The sequence below is a fragment of the Ursus arctos genome, unplaced genomic scaffold (genome assembly GCF_023065955.2).
Source record: "Ursus arctos isolate Adak ecotype North America unplaced genomic scaffold, UrsArc2.0 scaffold_2, whole genome shotgun sequence".
Lineage (NCBI taxonomy): Eukaryota > Metazoa > Chordata > Mammalia > Carnivora > Ursidae > Ursus > Ursus arctos.
Genome location: NW_026622874.1, coordinates 101,179,475 through 101,203,563, shown reverse-complemented (window position 1 = coordinate 101,203,563; position 24,089 = coordinate 101,179,475). Strand labels below are relative to the sequence as shown.

The 24,089-nt window shown below is 51.2% G+C and overlaps 1 protein-coding gene across 4 annotated transcripts in view; it reads left to right on the top strand.

Moving 5' to 3' along the window:
* SDK1 (sidekick cell adhesion molecule 1) overlaps positions 1-24,089 on the top strand; it is an 876,890-nt gene that overhangs the window by 749,347 nt on the left and 103,454 nt on the right. For all 4 annotated transcript variants that reach the window (XM_048224631.2, XM_057314981.1, XM_057314983.1 and 1 more), the window contains 6 exons: positions 7,007-7,116; positions 8,725-8,875; positions 9,474-9,711; positions 18,364-18,479; positions 19,845-20,034; positions 22,003-22,101. In XM_048224631.2, the coding sequence (XP_048080588.1) occupies positions 7,007-7,116; positions 8,725-8,875; positions 9,474-9,711; positions 18,364-18,479; positions 19,845-20,034; positions 22,003-22,101 (904 nt within the window). The remainder of the gene's footprint in view (positions 1-7,006; positions 7,117-8,724; positions 8,876-9,473; positions 9,712-18,363; positions 18,480-19,844; positions 20,035-22,002; positions 22,102-24,089) is intronic.

Sequence of the window (24,089 nt, the reverse complement as noted above, 5' to 3'; positions counted from 1 at the left end):
TTTTATGGCCATAGCATCCAAGGCCCACAGCATTCTGGGGCCTGTACCCGAGGGACAGGACTCAGTGTGCTGTGCAGGATGACTGACGAAGAAGGGACTCCTTCACGGAGATGCAGGTCAGGGCGCTGTCAGACTGGCGGCTTTCCAACGGCCAGTCAGGGAAGCAACTCACCAGGCCAGTGGCCGCCGTGCGGATCCTACAGTGAGCGGTCAGCAGCCCTGAACCTTTGGGCTTTTACAAGCAAGCGCTCTCTTCTGTTTTTAATTCACTGAGCGAGACTATCAAAATCATTCAAGCAACAGGTCAGGAGCTTCTAAACCAGGGTCCCGTCACTGGAATCAAGCAGCCGTGAGAGGCGGTGGGGGCCACCAGCACGGCACAGCGCAGGAGGGAGCAGGACGGGGCAGCAGCTCGTGTTTTCCATCCTCGATGACAGAGGGCCGCGGTGTCATGACCAGATGGCAGCAACCCGGGGAGGGGTGCGTCCTGGCAGGGAGAGAGCAGGGGCTGTTGCAGGCCTGTCGGGTATGAGGCACTAGCTCAGAGATGGCAGAACTCACAAACGTCCACCTGGTGGTCAGTAGGAGTGAAGGCCACATGCAAGGGTCTGAGCCATCGCAGAAGGACACCAAACGCTAGGAGGAAGGAGAGCAATGCCGAGGGAGACTGAGGAGGAGGGCCAGGACAGACCCACAGGGAGATTTCATTTTGGGGTTACTGGAGGCAAAGGAGGAACCAGTGAGGAGACAGCTGGAAGGCCAGCAGAGGCCAGGAAAACCCAGTGTTCTTGATGCCCCAAATGGTTGAAGACCCAGCGGTCATTTCCTAATCCTCTGAAGATGGAGAGAATGTTAAACAGTTAGGAAAGAATAAATAAATGACCAGCAAGCCCGGCTGTGAACAGAAGGGAGGGCTGGGGAGCGCGGCTCGGGCTATTGCAAAGCGCGAACCCTCCTTGGTCAAGTGTACAAACAGTACCCCCAATGACTCGTCAGGGCTGCAGACTGTGCGGATGTTTGGAGAACTGGCCTTGGGCCCGTCTGTCCCCCAGCCTTGCTGGGGGGGCTTCATTTGGCGGGGGGCGCTGGGGACAGCACTCAGAACAAGAGGGGACTCGGTAACTCTCCAAGTTGCTTGACTCGCAAGTTTTCCTGCTGACACCAGAGTTTCAGCCGGCAGGGTGCACTTGGCTTGGCAGGGTTCCATGGAATGAATTCTTGGAGAGTCTTTTTTCCCTCTCCTAGCTCTGGATGAAAGGAGAGCTGTCTCCTCCCTCCCTCCCGACTCTGTCCTCCCTCCTCTCCCAACGTATGCGGGTTTTGTGCTCCCTCTCTGTCTGCCGTTACCTTTCATAGGGTGAGCGTAATGACCGTCCTCTGATTAGCCGTTCACCTCATGGCCGCCGGGGCCTCGGCGGGGTGTTGGAGGTCCTGCCCGGGGAAGGCTGGCCTCGCCCTGACTCCTCAGAGGCCCCGATGACTGCAGAGGCTTCCCGAGGACAGACAAGTCCAGCTGTAGTGGAAAAACCCACTTAGCAAGGGGGGGGGGGCCGTCTGTGACCCCCAGGTATTACACAAGCACCTGCGTCCAAAGGAGCCCGGTCTCCCAGCCAGACGTGGAGGCGGACGCCCAGTCAGAGCCCTCAGGGAGGAACGTGGGCAGGGCAGCAAGTCCTGGTGTTTTAGGAAGGACAGCAGCTCCCTAATGGGTCCTAACGACCACCCCCCGATGAGCGGCATTTGGAATGTGTGGCATTTCTGCTTTTGTATTAAGTATTGTAAGTGCTGTTTGTTAGCTTTAAAAGACGCAGAAGAAGAAAAAACCCATCAAAATCGCAGCTTCCCCATGGAGCTCTGATTTGTTTCATCTTTAAAGAGCTCTGCCACACTGTATGTCCAGCGCATCATTAGTGAGCAGCCAGTTACTTCTAGAACACTCCGCCGTGATGGTCTTGGAATCTAACTAGAGAGCCGGAGGAGCCCAGCAAGTGCTAAAAGACTTCTGTTTCCCACTAAAAAGAATTCTGGTCTCTTTAGATCAAAATGTAAACCCTTTTATTATAGAAACTTAAGCACCCCATCCCCCCTTCAGAGGTCCGTAAAGTAAAATTACATTTTCAGCAATCATCCGCTTTTGGAGCTCAGTGCAAGACAACCCGTTTTCAATACTGATTTTGAAACCATGTGCATGTTCACTGCATATTCATTTGTGCGTGGAGCCAACAGCCTGGGCTCGACCCTGGGGGGGAGGCTGGGAGTGCGGAGAGGCTAAGACCCTGAACCTGCCTGGGGGTTCTGACACGGATGGACGGGAGAACACACATGGCAAACCAGCTCCGAAGTGAGGCAGAGGGAGCACTGCATGTCCTGTTGGTGAAACACTGAAGCAGGGGTTGGCAAACTTTTCCTGCAAAGGGCCAGAGAGTTAATGCTTTGGGGCTACGGGCAGATGGTCTCTGCTGCAACCACACAGCTCTGCCGTGGAAGCATGGAAATAGCCACTGCCAGTACACAAACCAACGAGCGTGGCCATGTTCTAATAAAACTTTATTTACAACAACAGGAGGTGGGCCAGATTTGGCCCTCGGGCTGTACATAGTGTGTTAACTCTTGTCCTAGGTCCTGGTTTCATAAGCCTGCCTACGGCTCATCTGACTTAAGGACCAAAACTGTGTTTGTCTTACTATTTACGATTCGGCCAGGGCTTGTGAAGTTAGACGTGACCTTCTAGACGAAGGAAAGCTGCACGCCCAGAGGTTATGATCGCCGTGCTCTTGTAACTGGTCTTACTTCTAACTTGGCCACCTTGTCGCAGTGTCCTTGTTCGTGGACTCCACGGACTTTGAATCTGGTATCCTCTGAACAATTATAGTATCTTCCTGGTTCTCTCATCCATGAGCAAAAGGAATCTTTGCCAGGCACCATGTATTCATGGGAGAGTTGCTTCACTAAGGGGACGTGACAGGTGGGAGGAGCGCATATGTCAGGTGTGCGGAAGATGTCCTGACAGTGCAGAATTAGCCGCCCGGTATGGGAGGGCCGGGGGCAGGGGTTGTGGTTCACGGAAGCTTCCCAGAGGCTCTGCAGATTCCAAAGGTGCTCACCAGCCACAAGGACAAGAGCGGGAGGGGGGCACACTGTAGAGAGAGGACAGAGGAATTGCGAGGTACAGGTGCTTGAGGCTGAGTGATGCCTCCAGGTAATGACAGACTGGCTTTGCAGGGAGAAGTGGCAGGAAGAGCCAAATGGAGCCATGCGGCGCCCACCTGGGCTCGCCACTCATTTGGCACATGTCCAAATCCAGGTTTTTAAAAAAGAGCACTCCGTGGGAAGGCAGGAAGTATGACCTTGGGGGTTCCCACCCGTTCATCCTAGCCCTACAGCTGGAGGCCGAAACAGAAACCCTGCACTCAGCCAGCAGCGACCTTCTCAGAAGGCACGTTGGGGCTGCCGTGAGCATGGCCGCAGGGCCCTGGAGCTCTGGAAGGAGAGCCCTCCTGCCTCAGAGGCCCTCAGTGGGGGACGTTCTTCCCCCAGGAGGCGAAGTAGGAGTTCTCATCCTGCCCCTCTCCCGATGTCCTGGCGTGGAGCTGCTGGCCAGCCTTCCCAGAGAACCACACTAGCCTGCGGCGTCTTGCTGCTTCATCCTGTCCTGCCTTTGCGATGCCCATGGGTGCTCCTTCGGTGGCACAGGAAGGAGGCCTTGCCAGTTCTCCACCAATCTTCGCAGGCACGTGGGTGGAACAGGCTTGGAACCCAGTGCGGCTGACCCCTGCTGACTCTGCGAGGCCGCGTGCTGAGCCCCGTCAACCACGGTAGCTGCATGGCCAGGGGCGTCCACGGGGTCAGGGCAGCCACTTGACCAGCAGATGAATGCTTCTAGGCCAGCAGGGCAACCAGACGGATAGAATGCAAACATGCCAGGGTTCAGGGCCAAGTGCCTGCCACCACCAGCCCTGCTGTTTCTTAGCCTGGGGCATTCCCCTGCACCAGGAGCTCAAACAAAGCATCCGCAGTCGGAGGGGTGGGGCTGGGGCACAGGGAGAGAGGAGGGGGGCAGTGGCTTTGCAGAAGCAGAGGCGCCTCCACAGTTGGGCCTGGGGTTTTGGCCAATAAGCAGCACTGAGCGTGCATGTTTCCCCCACACGCGCACAGACGTGTAAGGACACGAATGCGCCACGGCAGCACGAGCGCCGCAGTGCCGATGGAGGTGAGAGGCGCCCGTGGCCAGCGCCTGCCTCCACCACTCAATGCCGTGAGCACCCTGCTCTCCAGCGGCCTCCGTGGAGTCTCAGCTTGGGATCCAGTGGTAAATAAAAGGTCTTGAACTGATTGCCCGGAAACCGAAGTTGTCTCTTCTTCCTTTTTTCTTTCTTCCTTCTCTCTTTTTTTCCCCCTAAACTTGTCTTCCAAGAAATAGGACAAGCTCTCTGGTTCAGTCTCCCAGGGATCCCTTTCACTGTGAGGAGCTCACCTGTCATCTGGGACTCAGAAACCACCCAGCCCTCCCGTGAGGCTCCGTTCCAGGGGGCCCGACGCTCAGTACAGTTCAGCTGGATTGTTAGCATTTTGACTTTAAGGCGTTCATAAATCTTGTTAACATCTAGAATGGTGCTAACCGAGCAGAGACTGTGGCCCCCACCCTCCTGCCCACCCTGCGGCTGCACGTGGTTCCCCTCACCTGGAGGCATGGAAGGTGTGAGCTGTGAGGAGCTGTGACAGATCCTCTGAGTCTGCTGTGCGGCTGTGGCTTGCCCCGACATGACAGCACGGGGTACCCGACTCCCTCCAGCCCTGTGGCTCCTCCATCAGCTCCTCTGCCCTTCATCCCACAGAGGCCTACTGCGTCTTCTCTCAGCGGGACGTCTCTCTGCAGGGCTCCCACGTGAGCAGTAGTGCACTGCCCTGACGTCACGCCCGCGGGGGGACTCACCTGCATTTGCCCAGCAATGTTGCGCAGACCCAGGCCGTGGTCAGCGCTGGCTGGCCTTCCCCTTCTGGTCCTCTTGCAGTTCATGGGCATGGTGGAGGAGGCAGGTGGCCGCCATGGGCCCTGGGGGCACGTAGAGTTGTCTGTGTCTGTAATTCTGCTAATCCAGGTTAGCCCAGACCCTCCCATTCTCCAAGACAAGGTTCTGCGCCCTCTGGATCTAGCCTCGATTTACGTCTGTTTTCTCCCTCTTTCATCTCTGTGTCTCTGAAGTGAGGGTCTGCGGGCTCTGGTGGGGGTCCCACCAGGGCTGAGGACTGGAGGAGGCTGGCCGCCCTGGGTGCAGGGGTCCTGGAGGCTGCCTACCCTGCTCCCAGCTGCGGTAACTGCTTTGTCTTTTCCTGATTTCACTGCCCCCTTCACCTGCCTCATTGCTTTGCTGACTCCCGGCTACTCATCAGCTCTGATCTCCAGATCTTTATCCACCAGATGTTTCTGGCCAGTCCCACATCTTAACGCTTTTTTTTTTTTTTTGGAAGATTTTATTTATCTGACAGAGCAAGCACGCACAAGCAAGGGGAGTGGGAGAGGGAGAAGCAGACTCCCCGCTGAGCAGGGAGCCCCGTGCGGGGCTTGACCCCAGGACCCTGGGATCATGACCTGAGCCGAAGGCAGACGCTTAACCCACTGAGCCACCCAGGCACTCCTGACCACTTTTTTTTTAAAGTGAGGTGAAATTCATATAACGTAAAGCTAACCGATCTAAAGTGCGCAGTTCTTAGGTTAGTGCATTCATGATGTCGTGCAACCACCCCCTCTGCCTGGTTCCCAAACATTTTCATCACCCCAAAAGGAAATGCCATCCCATTAAGCAGTGACTCCTGTTCCCTCCTCCTTCAGCCCCTGGCACCCGCCCATCTGTGTTCTGATTCTGTGGATTTACGTATTCTGTCAATTTTATGAAGTAGAATCATTTAAGGTGCCTTTGGGGTCTGGCTTCTCTCACTCAGCATCCTGTCTTTGAGGCTCACCCACGTTGTAGGCCCCCATGTGGACACACTGCGGTGTTCATCTGTGCATCCGCTGACGGGCCTTCGTGTGGGCCTGCCCTTCGGCTGTTGTGAAGAGAGCCGCCGTGAACACATGTGCTCGCGTGCTTGCTAGAGAACCACCTTCCGGGTCTTTCCGGCATCCACCTGGGCGTGGAGTTGCTGGCCCATAGGGTCATTCTACTTTTAACTTTTTGAGGAACTGCTAGAGTGTTGCCATGTTTTCAAAGTATTTAGAGCTTTGAGTTTGCATTTAGCTTTCTGGAGGCTCTGTGTCCGCTTGGCCTCCTCCACAACCTCCTGTACCTTTCTCCAGTTTTCCAAGACTTCAAATCCTGGTGCCGTCCTCCAGCCACCTGGGCTCTTGCCGACTGGCCTCTCTGCAAGATTAATGAGCATGTTACTGCATTGTCGTCTGACACATTTATGAAGCATTAAAAGCAAAGGGCCCTGGGCTGACCCGCCTCACCCCAGCTTGTTTGGCCTGAAACCCCTTCTCTGCTCCCAGCCTTCCCTCCACACACGTCTGTTGGGTCCCCCAGAGCCACACAGACTGCACAAAGCTGAGTGTGCCTGGCCCAGGGATGCAGAAACCTGCATGGGAGAATTAGGGCTTTCCTGGCTGGCATGCAGTCATGGTGTCTCCCCTCGTGGCTCTCTTGACTTGGCCTGCTGGTCAGGCTCCCAGGGCAGCGACCAGTCCTTCTCTGTGCAAGGCCCGTGCTTGTTCTTTCCTCCAGGAGGAAGGACAGGATGGCGTGGGAGGTCCTCTCCCACGGTTGGCTAGCCCTGGGAGGTTTGTTCCCAGCGACTTCATCCTCTGGGTCCTGACCTTGGCGGGAATAGCAGGAGCCATGTCTCCAGGGCTTAAACTGAGGGTGTGTGTGCAAGATCCAATTATCTGCCCATGTGGGGGACATGGCTGGGTCTGCCCAGCCCGGCACACACCAGGCGGCTGCACGTCCTGTGAATGGCAGCCTCTGCGCCACAGCTTATCCAGCGCCTCTGAGGATCGTCTTTCCCACAGGTTGGAGCCATTGGTGATGAGGAGGAGTGGGTGAGCCTCTATGAGGAGGAGAATGAGCCTGACGCCCAGATGCTGGAGATCCCAAACCTCACGCCCTACACTCATTACAGGTGAGAGCAGCAGGTGACAAACCGCCATAGGAGGAAGGCTGGCAACACCAACAGGTGGCTTCAGCCTGCAAGAGCAAAACCCAGTTACATGCATGTAACTGAGACATTTCCAAGGGGCAGTAACAGTACCTTGAACCTTAGGAGCAAGATACATGGCTGAGTATTATTCCCAGAGTCAGTGTATCCCCGATGCTGGATTAGCAGTGCTCCTGCCATCAACGCCAGCTGCAATAGCTCACTCTTCCATTAGGCTCAGTACCAAGAGCCACAGGCGGCCGCGATGTGGGGCTTTTCCTCACAAACTCCACGACCCCTTGGGCCCATTAACATGCTGTGTGTAAACAGAGCAGCCGTCCCGGGAACGTCCTCTGCTTCCCCCTTCCGGGACCCAGGAGTTGTGGGGCTCACTAATCAAGCACTTAACTCACCACAAAACCTTTTGCTTCTTGATCCTGAAACCTATCCAGGCAGTAAATCCTTGGCCTTAACAAAGGGTAGCGTGATCACAAGCCGTTAGAGACGTTATAACTTCCCGTAAGATCATTGACCGAGATGAAATTTCCAGTTATCACCAGATGTTGAGTTTGATAATGTCATTGCTCTGCCAGGACGGATACATTTCATAAGATCAGGGAGTAAAAGACTAAGAATGACTAATTCAGAGAGTAAAAGGTGACATTACATCTTCGTGAAGAACATTTTTTTCGGTATAATACCGACGTTAGAGCTTTTTAAAACAATGCCTAATGAGAGCGGCTGTTCAGCCTCTGTTCATTGTGACATCCTCCGTGAGATCAGAGCGGACGAATTAAGCGCCATACAATCATTTTTAGAGAAAAACAGTTCTCAAAAAACGAGCTGCAGGGGCTCCAAGTTTACCCTGTGAAACTGGTACGAGCTATACATTGCATCCAAGGTCAGAAACTGTGATGGGAGCCCCCCGTCCTCTTCCAGCCTTTGTGGTGAGTATGTTCAGGGCGCGTTTCCTAGGCAGAAGTTCACTCCAAGTAATCGTACAAATAAATACGGGAGAGAGAACTGAAAACATTAACTGAGGCTCTAAGGCACGTCCACTCCACTCTCGTTTTATAGGTAAGGAAATGGGGGCAAGTCTGATTTGCCTCAGCTCCCGGTTACCAATGGGGTCCTGGGTTGTGGGTTCTGGGGCCAGTGCTCCTTCCCTGAGCCAACAGAGAATGGGGTGCAGCCACCTGTGCTCATTGAAACAACACCACACTCTCAAGGCCGTCATTTGGCTCCTCAACTGCTAATTCCCCGACCTTACCCTAAACACGAATCAGCCAATGGCATTTGATGGCACAGATGTCCGGCCATGTAACCCATTCAGTTACTCATCGCTTGGGAATTTAAAATCTTTGCGTTGGAACAAATTTACCATTCTTTGGAGGCCCTGGGGGGAAAGGGCCAAATATGCAATTTGCCTTTTTTCATGAAACCAGGTGGAAAGAGGGTGTCCTTGGGCAACAGCCTTCACAACACAGGTGGACACAGAGCCGCACTTCTGAGAAGGTTGTGGATTTTTGTTCTGTCCGTCTGTCCATGTGGCCTTTTCCTACAGAGTAACTGTGTCCACGATTTTACCTCCAGATTTCGCATGAGGCAGGTGAACATCGTTGGTGCTAGCCCCTTCAGCCAGTCATCCCGGGTCATCCAGACCCTGCAGGCCCCCCCCGATGTGGCTCCCACCAGCATCACTGTGCGGACGGCCAGCGAGACCAGCCTGCGGCTCCGCTGGGTGGTGAGTTGGGGGCCGGAAGTTGGCTGCAGGGACAGTCGCCTTGAGTATCCAGGGTCTGCATGTGAAACCAGAGCTTAGCAATGTCTTAGTCATGGCTTTGTCCCAGTCTAAGCTAATCTCTCCGTTAAACCAAAAAGTATTATATTTTACAGTTGGTGTTGGGTTGCAGACCAGCCCAGGCAATCCTGTTAATGAGGAGCATTACTCACTGGCTTTTTGGAACGGAGGGATATTCTTTGGGGGAGGGAAGCCAGTGGTGCCACAGGCTGGACCTATAAGTCCCTTAAGCTGGGTCAACACGGAGCCAATACTCAATGTTTGTAGGAGAGCCAGCTTGATATTTATTCAGAACATTTCCCCCACAAAATTAAGCCAAAATGTATTAAAAGAAATTATGTCCAGCCAAAGTTACTGACAGGATTTCATTTAATTAACAGAAGGAAAGTTCCAGGGAACAACACAGTAAAGGTTCTAAGACTATTCCCCCCAGAAAATATTTTCCATGGAATTGGTCTGCTAAGGACAGGCCGACGCTTGGGGATCTCGACAGGTGGCGGGTCTGAGATGTCGGCTCACCATGTGTGTCATTTGCTTCCAGCCGCTGCCCGATTCCCAGTACAATGGGAACCCCGAGTCGGTGGGCTACAGGATTAGGTACTGGCGCCCCGACCTCCAGGCTCCGGCGCTGGCACAAGTCATCAACGACCGGCTGGAGAGGGAGTTCACCATCGAGGGGCTGGAGGAGTGGACAGAGTACGAACTCCAGATGCAGGCGTTCAACGCCATCGGGGCCGGGCCCTGGAGCGAGACGGTGCGGGGCCGCACGCGGGAGTCAGGTGAGGCGGAGGCTCAGCCCCGACCTGGGTCTCCCTAGAGATGGGGCTCCGTGTCCCCCAGTCCCTACGTCGCATCTCACTGCTCAGTCCCCACTGTGTCTATGCTGACACATTCCTAACCCAGTAATTAGGTCAACCTCGATGGTAAGTTCAGGAAAAAGTCATTAGAGTCCACGCCACTAATTTGAAATTAATATGGATCTTACTGGGGACTGCACTCATGGTGTTATCTTTTAAATCAGTATAATTTTCACCATCAGTGATAATAAGCAAGGGTGTATAGAGATTCTAAGGGAGATCTTTATAACACAAGGCACTCCGGACCTCCTCTTGATGAAGTAGTGTGTGGGATGGGTTAAGATAGTCTCCCTGCACTAACAAATAGCCCCTCAAAGGTTCGAGTGCCGTGACGCAATAGAGCTTCATTTCTCACTCATCATGGAGTAGGACAGCGGGTGGCTCTCTTCCTCGTGATTCGGGGACCCAGGCTCTGCTGTGCTGTAGGCCTAATCCTCATCTGTGCCCTGTGCCTGAGGAAGAAGAAAGCGCAAAGAACGGGCACCCCTGCCCCCAACACCTGTCCAGAAATGACACGCATCCCTCCGCACAGAGCCACCAGGCTCGGGGTTACTGCTGGTGGCCAGGGAGGAAAGGAAAATGCTTTGGGTCAGCACTCAGTAGTCTGTGTGCATTCTGGTAAGGACCAGTGTGTTCCCCTGACCTGCTGGCTTTGCGGGCTGACCTGTGGTTTGGGGGACCCCTGCTAGCCTGGTTTGAGTTTGTGAGTGACAAAGAGGGCTGCTGTCACGTTTAAATACACACTGTGACACAGACCAGTCCTTCCCACCTGGTCTGAAATGGCGAGGTTGTCTCCTGAAGAGAAGGAAGCATACCGCTCCCCTTCCAAGAGGACCGATATTTGAAGAGGGGTTTGCCGGAGTAGCTGGGCTGCCTCAGATGCCTTCCTGGCTTTCTTTCAGGCTGTAGATTTTATTATATTAGAAATAAAAGATTGAGACACTACGCTCAGCTTGTGGCTCTGCGATCACATGGAATTTTAAAAAGCTCTATTCAGTATCCGAGTCTTTATGACAAAGAAGAGGACTTGAAACCTTCTAAGGGGACTGTTCTAACCCCAGTAACAGGCAGAGCTAGAAAATATTAAAAAAAAAAAAACTTTGCTATAACTAACTAGAAAATTATGGACAAAATATCATTTTTTGAGATTTCAAATTTATCAATGTCCTCATAAGAAAAACAGAGGAAATCCCCAGATGTCAGAGGCACACAGGGTCTGAAGCAGTAGGTGCTGAGCTGGTGTGGCTGCCCTGGGGGATTGCCATGGGGGGGCATCCATCCTGGGAACTTCAAGACTCGTGACAAGGTGCCCATCCAGGAACAGGAGGTTCAGCTATGAGTCTGCACAAGGTGGGGAGTTAGAATCAAGGCCCTTGCACACAGACAAGGCTCCTGAATTCCGTACCCTCTTTGAAAGGGGAAACTGAAAATCTCTGCCCACCCGTCTACCCAGACGCTGAATAGGAACAAAAATGTAACTCTAAGTCCTGTGCCTGATTCAGGTTTGAGTTCTTAATTTAGTCTGTCTGGTCCAGAAACTCCTAGAAAACAAATTAATGTAAAACTTGGTTCCAGACACCAAAAGCACAACCTACAAAAGAAAAACTTATACTTCATTAACATGAAAACCTTTATGTTTCAAAGAATACTATAAAGAAACAAAAACAACAACAATGAAAAACAGTCCCCCAATCATAGAAGGTATTTGCAAATCATTCATCTGATAAGGGTCTCACATCCAGGATGTATATAAGAAAACCTCTTACAACTCCACAATGAAAAGACAACCCAATTAAAAACTGGACATAGGATCTGAATAGGCATTGCTCCAAAGAAGACATACAAATGGTCAGTAAATCACATGAAAGGATGCTCAACATTATTCACCGACAGGGAAATGAAAATCAAAACCACCATGAGATACTAGTTCACACCCTTAAGGTGGATAAAACAAAATAAAAAAACAAGCTGGACAATAACATGTATTAAATGTTACTAAAATAAATATGGTTCAGAGATTGTACACTTTGTAGATCATTGGAAGGCCATGAAGAGCATCCTCACTGACCAGAAAATCTTCTTACCCTGGGGGAAACAGTGATCCACTCCTCCTGAAATACTATGTACTATACCCCAATAAATGAAACAAAACAAAACATAATTTTTTAAAAGACAAAAAAATGAAAAAAGAAAAAGAAAGAAAGAAACATGGTTCTAGGCCAGACTTTCTGGGCAACCAAAGAAGGAAACATCTCTGGGGAGATATTGCCACAGCCAACTTGTCCCAAATAAAAATCAACTTTTAAAAGATGAAGTACAATTTTTTTTAAGATTTTTATTTATTTATTTGACAGAGATAGAGACAGCCAGCGAGAGAGGGAACACAAGCAGGGGGAGTGGGAGAGGAAGAAGCAGGCTCATAGTGGAGGAGCCTGATGTGGGGCTCGATCCCATAACGCCGGGATCACGCCCTGAGCCGAAGGCAGACGCTTAACCGCTGTGCCACCCAGGCGCCCCAATGAAGTACAATTTTTAAACACACAAGAAAATACTCTGCCATGAGTAAGAATACAATCTTTTTTAGGAAGGAATGAGAGAAGGAAGGAAGGGAGGGAGGGAGGGAGGGAGGGAGGGAGGGAGGAAGGAAGGAAGAAGGAAGGAAGGAAGGGAGGAAATAGGGCTCTTATTGCTTTAAAATACATACTAGTATGAAAGAGAATATGCAATAAGTATATTTAAAATTATTAAAGACTTCCACTTGTAAAGTGAGTAAGTTCTGAGTAATCTTATGTAAAGCATAGTCATTATAGTTAATAATACTGTATTATATACTTGAAAGTTGCTAAGAGAGTAGATCTTAAATGTTCTCACTACAAGAAAGGGACAATAATTTTGTGACTGATGCAGGTGTTAGCTCATGTTATGGTGGCAGTCTCTTGGCAGTACATATGTGTCTCAAATCAACATGTTGTACATTAATCTTACACAATGTGGTGTATCAATTATATCCCAATAGACCTGGGATAAATATAAAATAAGACTAGTCTTAAATTATGAAAAGAAACCACTAAAACTTTAGGTAAAGAGTAAGATGCCACATTTAAAGCACTTTTTAAGACAAATAGGACACAGCCACTGAAAATAAAACATTACCATTAGGTGAAAAGCAGTTTAGACACTGCTAAAGAGAGAATTACCAAATTGGAAGCTAGATATGAGTAAATAACTTAAAATACAGCACAAAGACACGGAGACTGAAAATATGGTCGAGAGGTTAAAAGACACAAAGAATAGATTGAGAAGGTCCAACATATATCTAATACAACTTGGAGGGGAAGGAGAGAAGAGATGAGAATGAGAAAATGTGGGGAGATAATTGCCAAGCACCTTCAGAATTGATACTTTATCAGACTGAAGAAAAGTGAATCCTGCACAGAATAAATGAAATAAATCCACACCAAAATGCAATATGCTGCAACTGTAGAGCATGAAAGCCAAAGAGAAAATCTTAAAAACACTTGGAGTGAAGGCATCTTACTACAGAAGGCAGACGATTTGGAGCCAACTTCTCAAGAATAGTGGAGGCCAGAAGACAATGGAACAATGGAATCATAATGGAGTAAGAATAATCTTGAAGGACCTGAGAGAAAATAACTGTTAACCTCAAGTGTTACACTCAGCTAAATTACTTTCAAGGATTTTGTTCAGAAAACTGTAAGCTAAAATGACATGTAAGGATGAATAAAATGGAATAAAAATGGAAAATAATACTGTTTTGTTAAATTTCCAAAGAACACTCTCAAAAAACAAAGTAAACCCATGGCAAAATTGCTGAGGTAAGACTATATTTTTGTAAAAATCTGTTCAGCTGCCACAGAGCTCCCTTTATAGTCATCAGGAGAAGGCTGAGGAGACCACTCTATGTGTCAACTCACCCCAGATGCTTTCTTCTACCTCTGTTCCCTTCAGACAACCTTGTGTTGTCTCCTACTCAATAACCACGAGGAGACTCTCTTGAACAATATTGTTTGTTTTTGTAGACATCTCTGTGTTATAGTTAATATCGAGTTATGGCTTTGGTATAAAAAAAAGGCATAATGCGTTTGTGTTTGTCTTGGTTGACGAAAACCAATACAGACATAGGTACGCATAGCTAAAGGAGAATCATAGGCGGCCCCCAGAACTAACTGCCTCGACTTCGGTATTACCACATTTATCGTTTGCTTGTTGAGAAAGCTTTTGGTCTAGAAATTGTACTTGTAATGTAAGTTTTGCCTTACGCTTTCACATTCTTTCTTATTTTGAGGGTTCTGGCTTACAGAAAATTATATTTTAGTTTTTAATGGGATGTTTGTTCTGCAGGTGTTTTCATCACAAATTCAATAATAGGGTCATTGATCTTCATTTCAAGATGAGATGACTCAGACTTCAGACAATTTTAATGCCAGAAAAGTGGGCTCCTCAGGACCCCTCTTAGGCTGATCTCTCCCCCAAAAGTACTGGTGCTCACACATCAGTCCCCCCAACATGGGGCATTCTCTGGCACCCCTTCCAATGTTGCTGGTCCTTTGGGGCCTTCGGCAACTCCACCTCTGAACAGTGCTTCCAGAACCTCCTGCTGGGGGCAGCCCCTCACCTCTGACCAGCAGGCCCCTCCTGTTGCAACAGTTTTGATGTCTTGCCTTCCCTGGTCCAGCAGACGAATCACCCCTTCCAAGAACAGATCCTGCCAGGCACTGCTCAGCCCTTGGGGATGGGTAGGAGAGGGTGCAGGGGTTGCAAAGGCCAGTGATGGAGTACAGCTCATGGGGAGAGAAGGAGAGGAGGGAGCTGATGGAGAGAACAGAACTGCAGACCCATGTCTCGTGGAGATGGCCACACGTGGGTACTCACATACGGCACAGTCATGGGCATACAGAAAGCCGGTGTGGGAAGCACAGAGCAGAACGTTTTGAACCACATTGAAATGACGTTTCCCATTTTGAAGTACGGTCTAACTGGCTTCATGACATCCTATGATTTATTATGATATAAGAATAAATGAGCCCTAACCATCAAAAGACTGAGCAGTGAGGAGTCCCGTAGAGGAGAGAGAGCAAATGAAGGACGAGAGAAGTGATTTAATCAGGATTGTTCTTCATGAAAGGGAATCTCTAGGACTGTCCCCAAATGCAAGATGGCAGGTTGGACAGGGAGTTGAATCTACCTCAAAACAGATAATGGGTAAGATTTTTAACCAAATCTTAAAACATAGATACTTTGTAACTAAATGTCAGATTGAATCCTGGTGGGATCTGAATCCACTGACACTGTAATCCTGAATGTGGCCATTTTCTGTGGCTCCCCTCCTTGGAGACCCAGCCATGCTCTTGGCACCATGTCTGGGTCACCCCCCTCGCCAGGTGGCCTTCCCTCTCTAGGGCTGTGAGTGCCCTTCAAGAAAGGGAAGTACATATTACCACACCCTAGAAAACCAGTATTATTTGTAGACCCATAGCGAGGACTGAGCACTCACGGTGTCAAAGACGGGCCTGCAGGAATCCGTTACAGATTAGAGAGATGGACGCGTTGTGTCGCTGTGACAATGGCCTCTCTTAGAACACAGCACTGCTGTTGTGGGCACGCAGCGCCTTTGGAGTTCTCATCTTACCCTAAAGTCAGATAAATTGTAGGCTTGCCTATTCTTTGAGTGGTCGTGAACCAGAAAGCACAGGGGACACTGGGAAGCGTGGGTGGCAAGCATGCTTCCCTTAGAGGGCTGAGTAAGCTTGAAATTAAAAATATTCTTTTTTGTGACACTTAGCTGCTTGGATAAATTAATATTGTTTTGTTGAATGACTGACAAACCATATGAATGACTCTCAACTGACATATTTGGGAAGAAAAAGTCTTATCTATCAGATGTGGGCTGACTGGCATTATCTTTCTCTAAACGTATAAGGAAGATCCCTGAACCCTTAAGCAAACAGGCACTAACAGGTAACTCTTCTGTTCTGGGGACACGCTGGCTGACCACCATGGGCAGCCAGTCTAACTCTTGTGTTCTGAAGACTGTTGATGTGGTGAGTAGAAGGGGTCAGGACTGCCACTGGGCCATGGAGGCCAAGGAAGTCACATTATGTTGGGGCTAGAGCCGAGGGGTTTGCCCCCAGGAAGCCTCCGTGACTCCCCTCTCTGGGAACCAGAAGGTGCCAAGCCCTGGCCCTCACCCCTGGCTCCATGTTCCCTCAGCAGCATGCCCTGTCGGACTCTCCTTGGTTTCTCCCCTCAGCCTCTGTCTGCAGGAACCACTCTGGTGGCAGTAGTGACCTGGCCAAGCTGCCAGATAAGGTAATAGCACTTCTAGGACCTACACGAATCCTGGTGCTTTTTTCTTAAAGACGGTGTGAGTTTCCCACAGCCGCCATAACAAAGCACCCCAGACTGCGGGCTTAAAACAACACAGATTCACTCTCTCACCATCCTGAAGGCCAGAAGCTGAACACCCAGGCTTTGGCAGGGACCACACTCCTCTGCAGACTCTGGGGAAAGATCTGCTCCAGGCCCCTGTCCCAGCTCCCGGTGGCTTCTGGGCTCGTGGCTGCGTCCCTCCAGACTTCCCATGGCAGCCTCCCTGCGTGCGTCTGTCTCTTCCTGTGGCGTTCTTAGAAGGACGCCGGTCATGTTGGATTAGCTGCCCTTCTCCAGTATGGCCTCATCTAACTAATGACATCTGCAATGACCCTAGTTCCAAATAAGGTCACATTCTGACCTACCAGGGATTAGGACTTCAGCGTGTGGAGGCCGGGGCGGGGGGCGGGGGCGGGGGCGGGGGGTACACAATTCAACCCATAACAAAAACCAAATCACTTCAGTGAAGAAAATCCAGGAAGCAAATGTCAGAGAGCAGCGTTATTGTCCAAACCCCTGTTACTTTGTATATTCAGAGTAAATGACTGAGTTAGCTACCAGCAGCCGCTTTGCTAGGAGGAAAGAGTACTTGTGTGAATGAATGAATGAATGAATGAGAGGGTGGAGAGAGCCCCCCATGAGCGGAGCATTCCTGCTTCTGAGGTGCACTTGAAGGCGCCCCTCCTTCTGTTCACAGAGCCCCAGTGGGACGGCAGAGAAGGGAGTGGACACCGTGGGTGCCGGTTGCTTGGCAACCTTTCACTCACCCTCCTCCCGTAGGGAAGGCAGGTTATGGTGTCATTGTCTCCCTTTTTCAGAACAGAGAGCCATTGGTCACCTGCTCATCTCAAAGCCCAGTGCTGAGCACCAGGAGGGAGGGAAGGCAGGCTCGAGGATGGGTGGGCCGCACTGGACCATTTCATAGATGGGACAATCAAGGCCCAGAGGAGAAGACCAGCTTCCCCAGGCCACACGGCTCGGGACTCTTGTTGAGTGTGGTCTTGCTCCAGAGCCTGTGAGCTTGTCGCTTCCCTGTGGACACCTCAAGGCCTCCTGGCTTCAGGTGGTGACTTTACACTTGTTAGTGATGTGGGCAGGCCAGGTGACCACTCAGAGCCTCCATTCCCTCCTCCGCAGAGTGATCCCTCCCACTCTGAGTGCCAGAGTCCTATCCCATATCACTCTGTCCATGAAACCCGGTGGACTTGCAGGTTTTCGCCTCCTGTTCAACCCCGGAGGCTCTGGAGGGTGGCGGGTGGTGTGACCTCCAGGCCACAGCTGACAGCTGCCTTGTGCTCGGTGCCTGTCCGTGAACACTGCATCCCCTGACTTTGCTGGGAGCTCTGGGTCTATCTTTTCTGTCTGAATAAAGTTTAAGTGGGTTCACAAGGAAATTCTCAAAGCAAATTGAGATGATCTAGAATAGAAAGCCTTGCTTTTAAAGTTTCACTGTTGTCTTTATACACGTTCTGTCCAAACCACTGCCAACACATGAGACAACTTAAAATTAGTTCAGTGACATACATAAACAGAAGAGAGTAAAAACGTTCTCTTCCACATGCATGGGTCAAGAGTTCCACAGCTCACCTCCACGGGCCCATCTCATTGTGAAAAGCACTCAGCGACACGGAATGTATGGAGAGCCCTCCAGCCTTGGTTTCTCCATCTGCAGAATGGGGTAATTGCCCCTGCCTCACTGGGCTACTGTGGCTGTTCGAGGCGACTGTGGCTCTGAAGACCCTCAGCACAGGGTGTGTACTCATCCCTCCCCTCTGCTCCCCTTTGTGTGGATGATAATGTCCCCTCCTCTCTCCGGCACCCCAGCCCCTCTCAAAATGCCACGTTTAGAGATGTCACTGAACTGGTGTGTGAGAGTGAGGATTTCCCATTTGAGATCAAAGTCTGTAGCTTCCACAAGTTAATATAAAAACAGACCAAGCAGATTTTCTTGCTGGGTAGATTCAGGTAAAATTGAGCTCCAAAATACCCAGGATTTGTGGAATTTGTTGCTAATATTAAAGAGATTTACATTTCTGTGATACCTCTGCAGGCTTAATCTGATCACTCCAAAATGCTCAGAATCCGTTGCTCTTTCAAGGACAACTTGATTGGGTAAAAATTGGACCTTTATTTATAGAAGCCTTTGGACTTTGGGTACCAATCTATTTTACTCATCCTTTGCAGTTCCTTCAGCCGCCCCTGAAAACGTGTCCGCTGAGGCCGTCAGCTCCACCCAGATTTTACTGACGTGGGCTTCGGTGCCTGAACAGGACCAGAACGGGCTCATACTGGGCTACAAGGTATGTGTCGGAGGTGACCATCCCGTGCGTAGGCTGTGCAGGAGACCCTGCGTGTCACTCCCTTAGACCAAGGAGCGCAGAGCATCTTCCAGACCTGTGGCACCAGCCCGTGTTGTGATGTTCACATGTGTTCTTTCCTCTAGACTTCATTCCCATCTGGGGACGAGGCCTGGGGACAACCTCCTAACATAGGCCCAAACAAGGCATGGATGGAAGCTGGCTACTTACACTCGAGCCTCTGCTTCCTGGCCTGTACAGTGGGAGTGATCGTGGCGGCTGGCCCTGAGGCTGGTCTGAGAAGGAAGGGGGTTTGATTTTGTGAGATGCGCGTTGCTCCTAGTGCGTGCGGAGTTGGTATTCTTAGCTACTTGCACGTGCATGGGCCCACCAGCATCCTGGGCAGTCCAGGGCAATGGTGGCAGCAGGAGGGGCGAGTGCCTTCCTGCCTTTCGGGAGCTCTTACTGGGTTCAGTCTTACCTGCACTTACGCACCTGTGTTTCTGTTTCCATCACCTCCCCTGAGCGGCGGGATGGATTTTCCTGGATGTGGCCAGCAGGGCCACCCCCACCTGTTATACCATGCCCAGCCTCTGGCCACACCCAGGCTTTCCGTGGTTTCGATCCCTAGTGTCTGTTTTCCCTTCCTGTTCTCCTGGGCAGTCAGATTGCTCCCTCAGGCCGCGTTGGACACGGTGATCTCACTGGGGCAGGTGCAGGGAGCAGAACGCCACACCACATAGCGGGGTCCCAGACAAGAGAGCTTGCAAGCCGTGTGCAAGCTGCTCCCTGAGTACCACCGTCTTTGATGGCCTTTTGGGTCCCCAGCTAAAGGACCAGTTCAGGAAGGGTGAGCTGTGAGTGAGGACTTACCAAACCAGCAGAACAGGCAGGGCCAAGGAGGGGAGCCTCCCAGGGTGCTGTGTCCGTGTGTGGGCAGCAGCATGGAGCCCAGGGGGACCGCAGCCCAGGCTTCAGGGAACTACAGCAATTCTCCTGAGGCAGGGGTCCAATTCCCAAGAAGCTAGGGAACCAAAGGGATCTCTGGCTCCTTCTGTAGGAAGCACATCGTCTGTGTTTATAAACGAGTTTCTGTTCTAGTGGCTGTGGTTGGTGTGGCTGCTGTTGTGTGTCTCGGATCTTGTAAGTCATGGCACAGGGCAGCTCCCCCGCCATCGGCTAGGTCATGACTCCAGCTCCTCGTGAGCTCTGGAGGATATCTTCCCTACCAAATACCAGCATAGGGAAACTAGATCCATAGCTTTAAACACTGCTGTTGTGGGGTTGGTCTGTGCCTTGAGGTTGAAAGGTCCCCTCCTGGCACCCTGCATCCCCATGACCACACGTGCTTTTGTACCAATGCTCCAGATTCTGTTCCGGGCCAAAGACCTGGACCCCGAGCCCCGCAGTCACGTCGTGCGAGGGAACCACACGCAGTCGGCGCTGCTGGCCGGACTCCGGAAGTTCGTGCTGTACGAGCTCCAGGTGCTGGCGTTCACCCGCATCGGCAACGGAGTCCCCAGCTCTCCGCTCATCCTGGAGCGCACCAAGGACGACGGTACGGTAACGGCGTGCTCGAACAGCCCAAACGACCTGGACGGTTGTCATTTTTAATTTAATTTTCCAAACCACTTTTCCCCCTCTTTCTTCAGTTGAGAAAAACAAAACAGAATTGTTTTTCAGTCACTGAGCGTTTATATGGCCAATTCCAGCCCGGAGTGAATTTTTACAGCCTCATTATGAACCTCTGCGAATTTCCGTCATAACTCTGCAGAGGCCGCACAGTAAAGGCCGGACGGGCGGGGCCATCTAACATCCGGCCGCTCCTGCTGGCGGCGTCCACACAGACTGGGTTGCGAGCTCCACTCCCAGCCCGGGAGCCTCGATTTCCGTGGTGCCAGCCACTCCTGTCATTCGCAGGCCAAAATGTCCCTTCAAGTTCCTGCGTGGAATGCAGTGGGCTCCACAGGCTTCCAGGCCAGAATAACAGGCACCTCTTGATGGCTCTGTTTTTATGCAAGTCTAAATCATCAGCAAATATGTTTTTCCACTTTGCAGATGTCATACACTTAAAGGTTATCTCTTCTTACATTTTTATCGTTACACGGACTGTAGCAAATAGTCGGAGAGGGTATGTGTATTCTGGAGGAAAATACTGCTCTCCCCCCCCCCCCACACACACACAACACCCACCTTAGGGATCAGAAGCTTCCTGCAGAAGAGAAACCATTGTAGATTTCCTGGTACATGTCGGCCGAAGTCATTCAGTTACCCCCATGGTGCTCCGGCTGCCGAGCTGGACCGGTCCTCTGTGTTCTGCTGGGAGATGACACAGCGCTGGGCTTCAGTCGAGGAGAGGAAGGAGCTCTGCATACCGTCCTTTCCTGGGGGGCTGGGGCCTGACGGGGGGCAGCGGCCTCAAGGTTGTCTGCAGAACTGTGCGAAGCCATGGTGGCCCAGGTTCCACAAACGAAAAGTACAAGGAGCCTCCAACCTTGGCCGATCACAACTGCCTCTTTCTAAAGTGGAGGCTGGAAGTCACAGGATGACTTTCCTTCTTCTCCCGCAGTACGATTAGAGGCATGTTTCCACTCCCTCATTTCAGGGTGATCCAGATGATCAGCCTTGGGGATGGCACAGGGGATGGAGGCCACGTAAGGCAGCCGTCAAAATTTGAGTATCTGTGCAGTTGGTCCTGGCGTGCGAGGCCGTAGCCTCCTTACATTTATGTTACCAAACGCAAGGGTCACAGGTTTATTTAAACACAGGTTTAAAATTGTAAATGCTGTTCTCCGCTCAATAGCCAGAGGCAGAATTCAGCAGCCCCTGAATGACTGTAACACACATCATCCTATCTCTGTATTCATTGCTCTGAGCCCATTGCCTCTTGTCTGGGAATCCATTAAGTTCCAACAAGAATTTCTAGTACTGACCACGCACTCCCTCGCCTAGCCGTTTCAGTGACTACATTTACGAGGGCAAGGACACTGGTAGGCAAGGCACCTCACCCCACAGAATCATTAGACACGTTTGTGCACGTCAATTCTTAATTTTCTAAGACGGTGCATACGAGAAAAATCACTCATTGAAAACATGTGACTTTGTCAGTGGGGAGGGACTTTAGGCCATTTGATTTATCTAACACCTGCTGGCAGGTGTCAAGCCCCCAGAAGGATTCAGCCCAGATTGGCTGAGTCTTGAGCTTGGGCTTGACGTGCTTGCAGCCTCCACCCTTTGCACTCACAGGCTCCCAGCACGGTTTATGAGCACCGCTTCTGAAAGCTGAACGAGCAGATGAGCTGGATTCCAAATGAGGTGTTTTCTCAACATTATTAGGGGGCCACACGGTGCCAGCTAGATTCCAAAAGTCACTCACAGCCTTGGAGTGTCTGGTCCATGAACAGTCACCTGTGGTCACGAATGCTCGGCCAGCCCACAGAGTCCTGTGTAACGTGGTAACCTTGTCATGTGCCCCCCGTCACACCGTAGTGGCCCCTGGCTCACGGGTTTCCTCTCTTCCCTCCAGCCCCGGGCCCTCCCGTGAGGCTTGTGTTCCCAGAGGTGAGACTCACGTCTGTGCGGATCGTGTGGCAGCCGCCGGAGGAGCCCAACGGCATCATTCTGGGTAAGGAAGCGGCCGTGATTAAAGAGATCATAGCTCAGAGGGAAATAGCAATTACATTGATTTCATCTGTTCTTATTACATGTCAAAGAGGTTGGACAACAACAACAAAAAAATCCTGCCTGCCACAGCCCAGCACTTACTGCGCTGAGAAATGTGGGACCCTCTACTGTCTTGTGAGCTGTGGGCTGAGGTTTCTTTGCGGGTTGAAATTTACATTTTGTTAACCCAGAATTTCTTCCATTTGTTCATGGTTCACAACAAAACCATCTGTAATTGGCCCTTCCTTCAGCTCTGAAATAACCAGGCTGTTTCCATGGGCGTCTGGGAAGCAGCGGCCTTGTTTTTCATGGGAGCCAGAGACCCGGGCTTCACTCCCAAGTTCCAGGAAACATCCTCGGCTGTGGGGCCTCCATCTCATCCTTTTAAGAAGTTTCCAGAGTGAATTGTGTGCCTTGGGTCCCCGGGAAATTGTTTACTCTTAACGTTTCGTTCAGGGGGCAACTCTGATAGCATTGATGAAAAGCCTTAATTTTTCTTAGTTTCCCAAAGGCAGCAAGTTTTATTTAAAAAAAAAAATCATTGGTTCCCTTATTTAGTCATCCTTTCACCATGAGAAATTCAGGGCCTCCCCTGTGCACAGCGTCAAGTGCATGGTGGGCAGTGAGGAGTGAACTAGATGCGCCCGTCCTCAGGATTCGAGTGGCCCACAGCGCCGTCGGGGAGAGGCACAAGGACAATGCAATGTGATAGGTGACTGATCGAAGTTCACAAGATGCTGCACAAGCAGGTCCCCTGGGCTGAGGGGCTCACAGCGGGTGGAAGGTGGCTTTGGAGCTGGGTCTTGCAGACGAGTGACCCCTGGAGTCCTGGAGGAAGGGAATGGGGGGGCGTCCACTCAGCTAGACGGAATGCCTTGTGCCTGTGGGAGTGTAGACAGGTCCCAGCTGGGAGATGTGGGCGGGGCCGGGCTGGGGATGGCTGGGGGTGGCCAGCTCCACCATTCAGGGGGTGCCCAGAGACCCAGATGCATGAAATCGGGCATCTAACGGCCAGGGCCCCAGCTGGGTCTACTCTCTAGACCCAGGCCAGCATCCAATAGGGTATTTCCCCAATCCAAGCCTGCCGCAGACCCCCACATGTGTTAGCTTGTACACTGAGTGGTTTATAGGGAGATTATAAACCTGAGCCTACCGACAGGTAGTGAAATTCACCCCTTACACGTTAGAATTCTAAGATTTGGTTTGAAAAAGGGTTTCACTTCATTAAAAAATTTTTTTAACAAAAATCTGTGCTGAAGTCAGTAGGGAATCACCCAAGGACTTTGAGCAGCAAAGCGACATAGTCAGGTTTGCATTTTAGGTGATAACTAGAGAGAGAGGCAAATATTTTTTGAGTTCTTCTTTCATGAGGACGGGGGAGACGGAGCCTGGGGTGTAGCGGCATCATCTGCTGCAAGGCTGGGGCCCTCCTCAGTCCGACCCTTCCTCGTGTGATTCCCGGAATTGCTGGGTGGGGTATTTTGCTAAGACTACAGTTTTTCTGAAGTGGGTGACTTTTGGAACTGCAGGTTCTTGCTATTTTAAAACCACAACGAGCCGCCGAAAAAGCTGCTGGTGAAGTGTGTATTCTGGACCCCATTGGGATGAGACGGGATCACAGACACCTGTTAGGCCCCGCACTTGTGCTCCAGACCCGGGGCGGGAGATGGTCTGTGAGCACATGGCTTGGCCAGGGGTTTCCTGGAGCCCCTCAGCACTGCACCCGGCTGCTGTCTCTTCTGGACGGAGCAGGGCTAAGCATCTGATGACCCACGGGGTGTCCCCAGCTTGCCGTGAGACAGGAAACCTTTCTGGAGCACAAAATGTGAATTCTGACCTGTCACAGTACCCGGAATCTCTAAGAAGCAGAGTCTCTCCAGCCTGCTGAGGGAAGCCCCATCCCCAACCCTGCGCCGGTCCTGCTGAGGGAAGCCCCATCCCCAGCCCTGC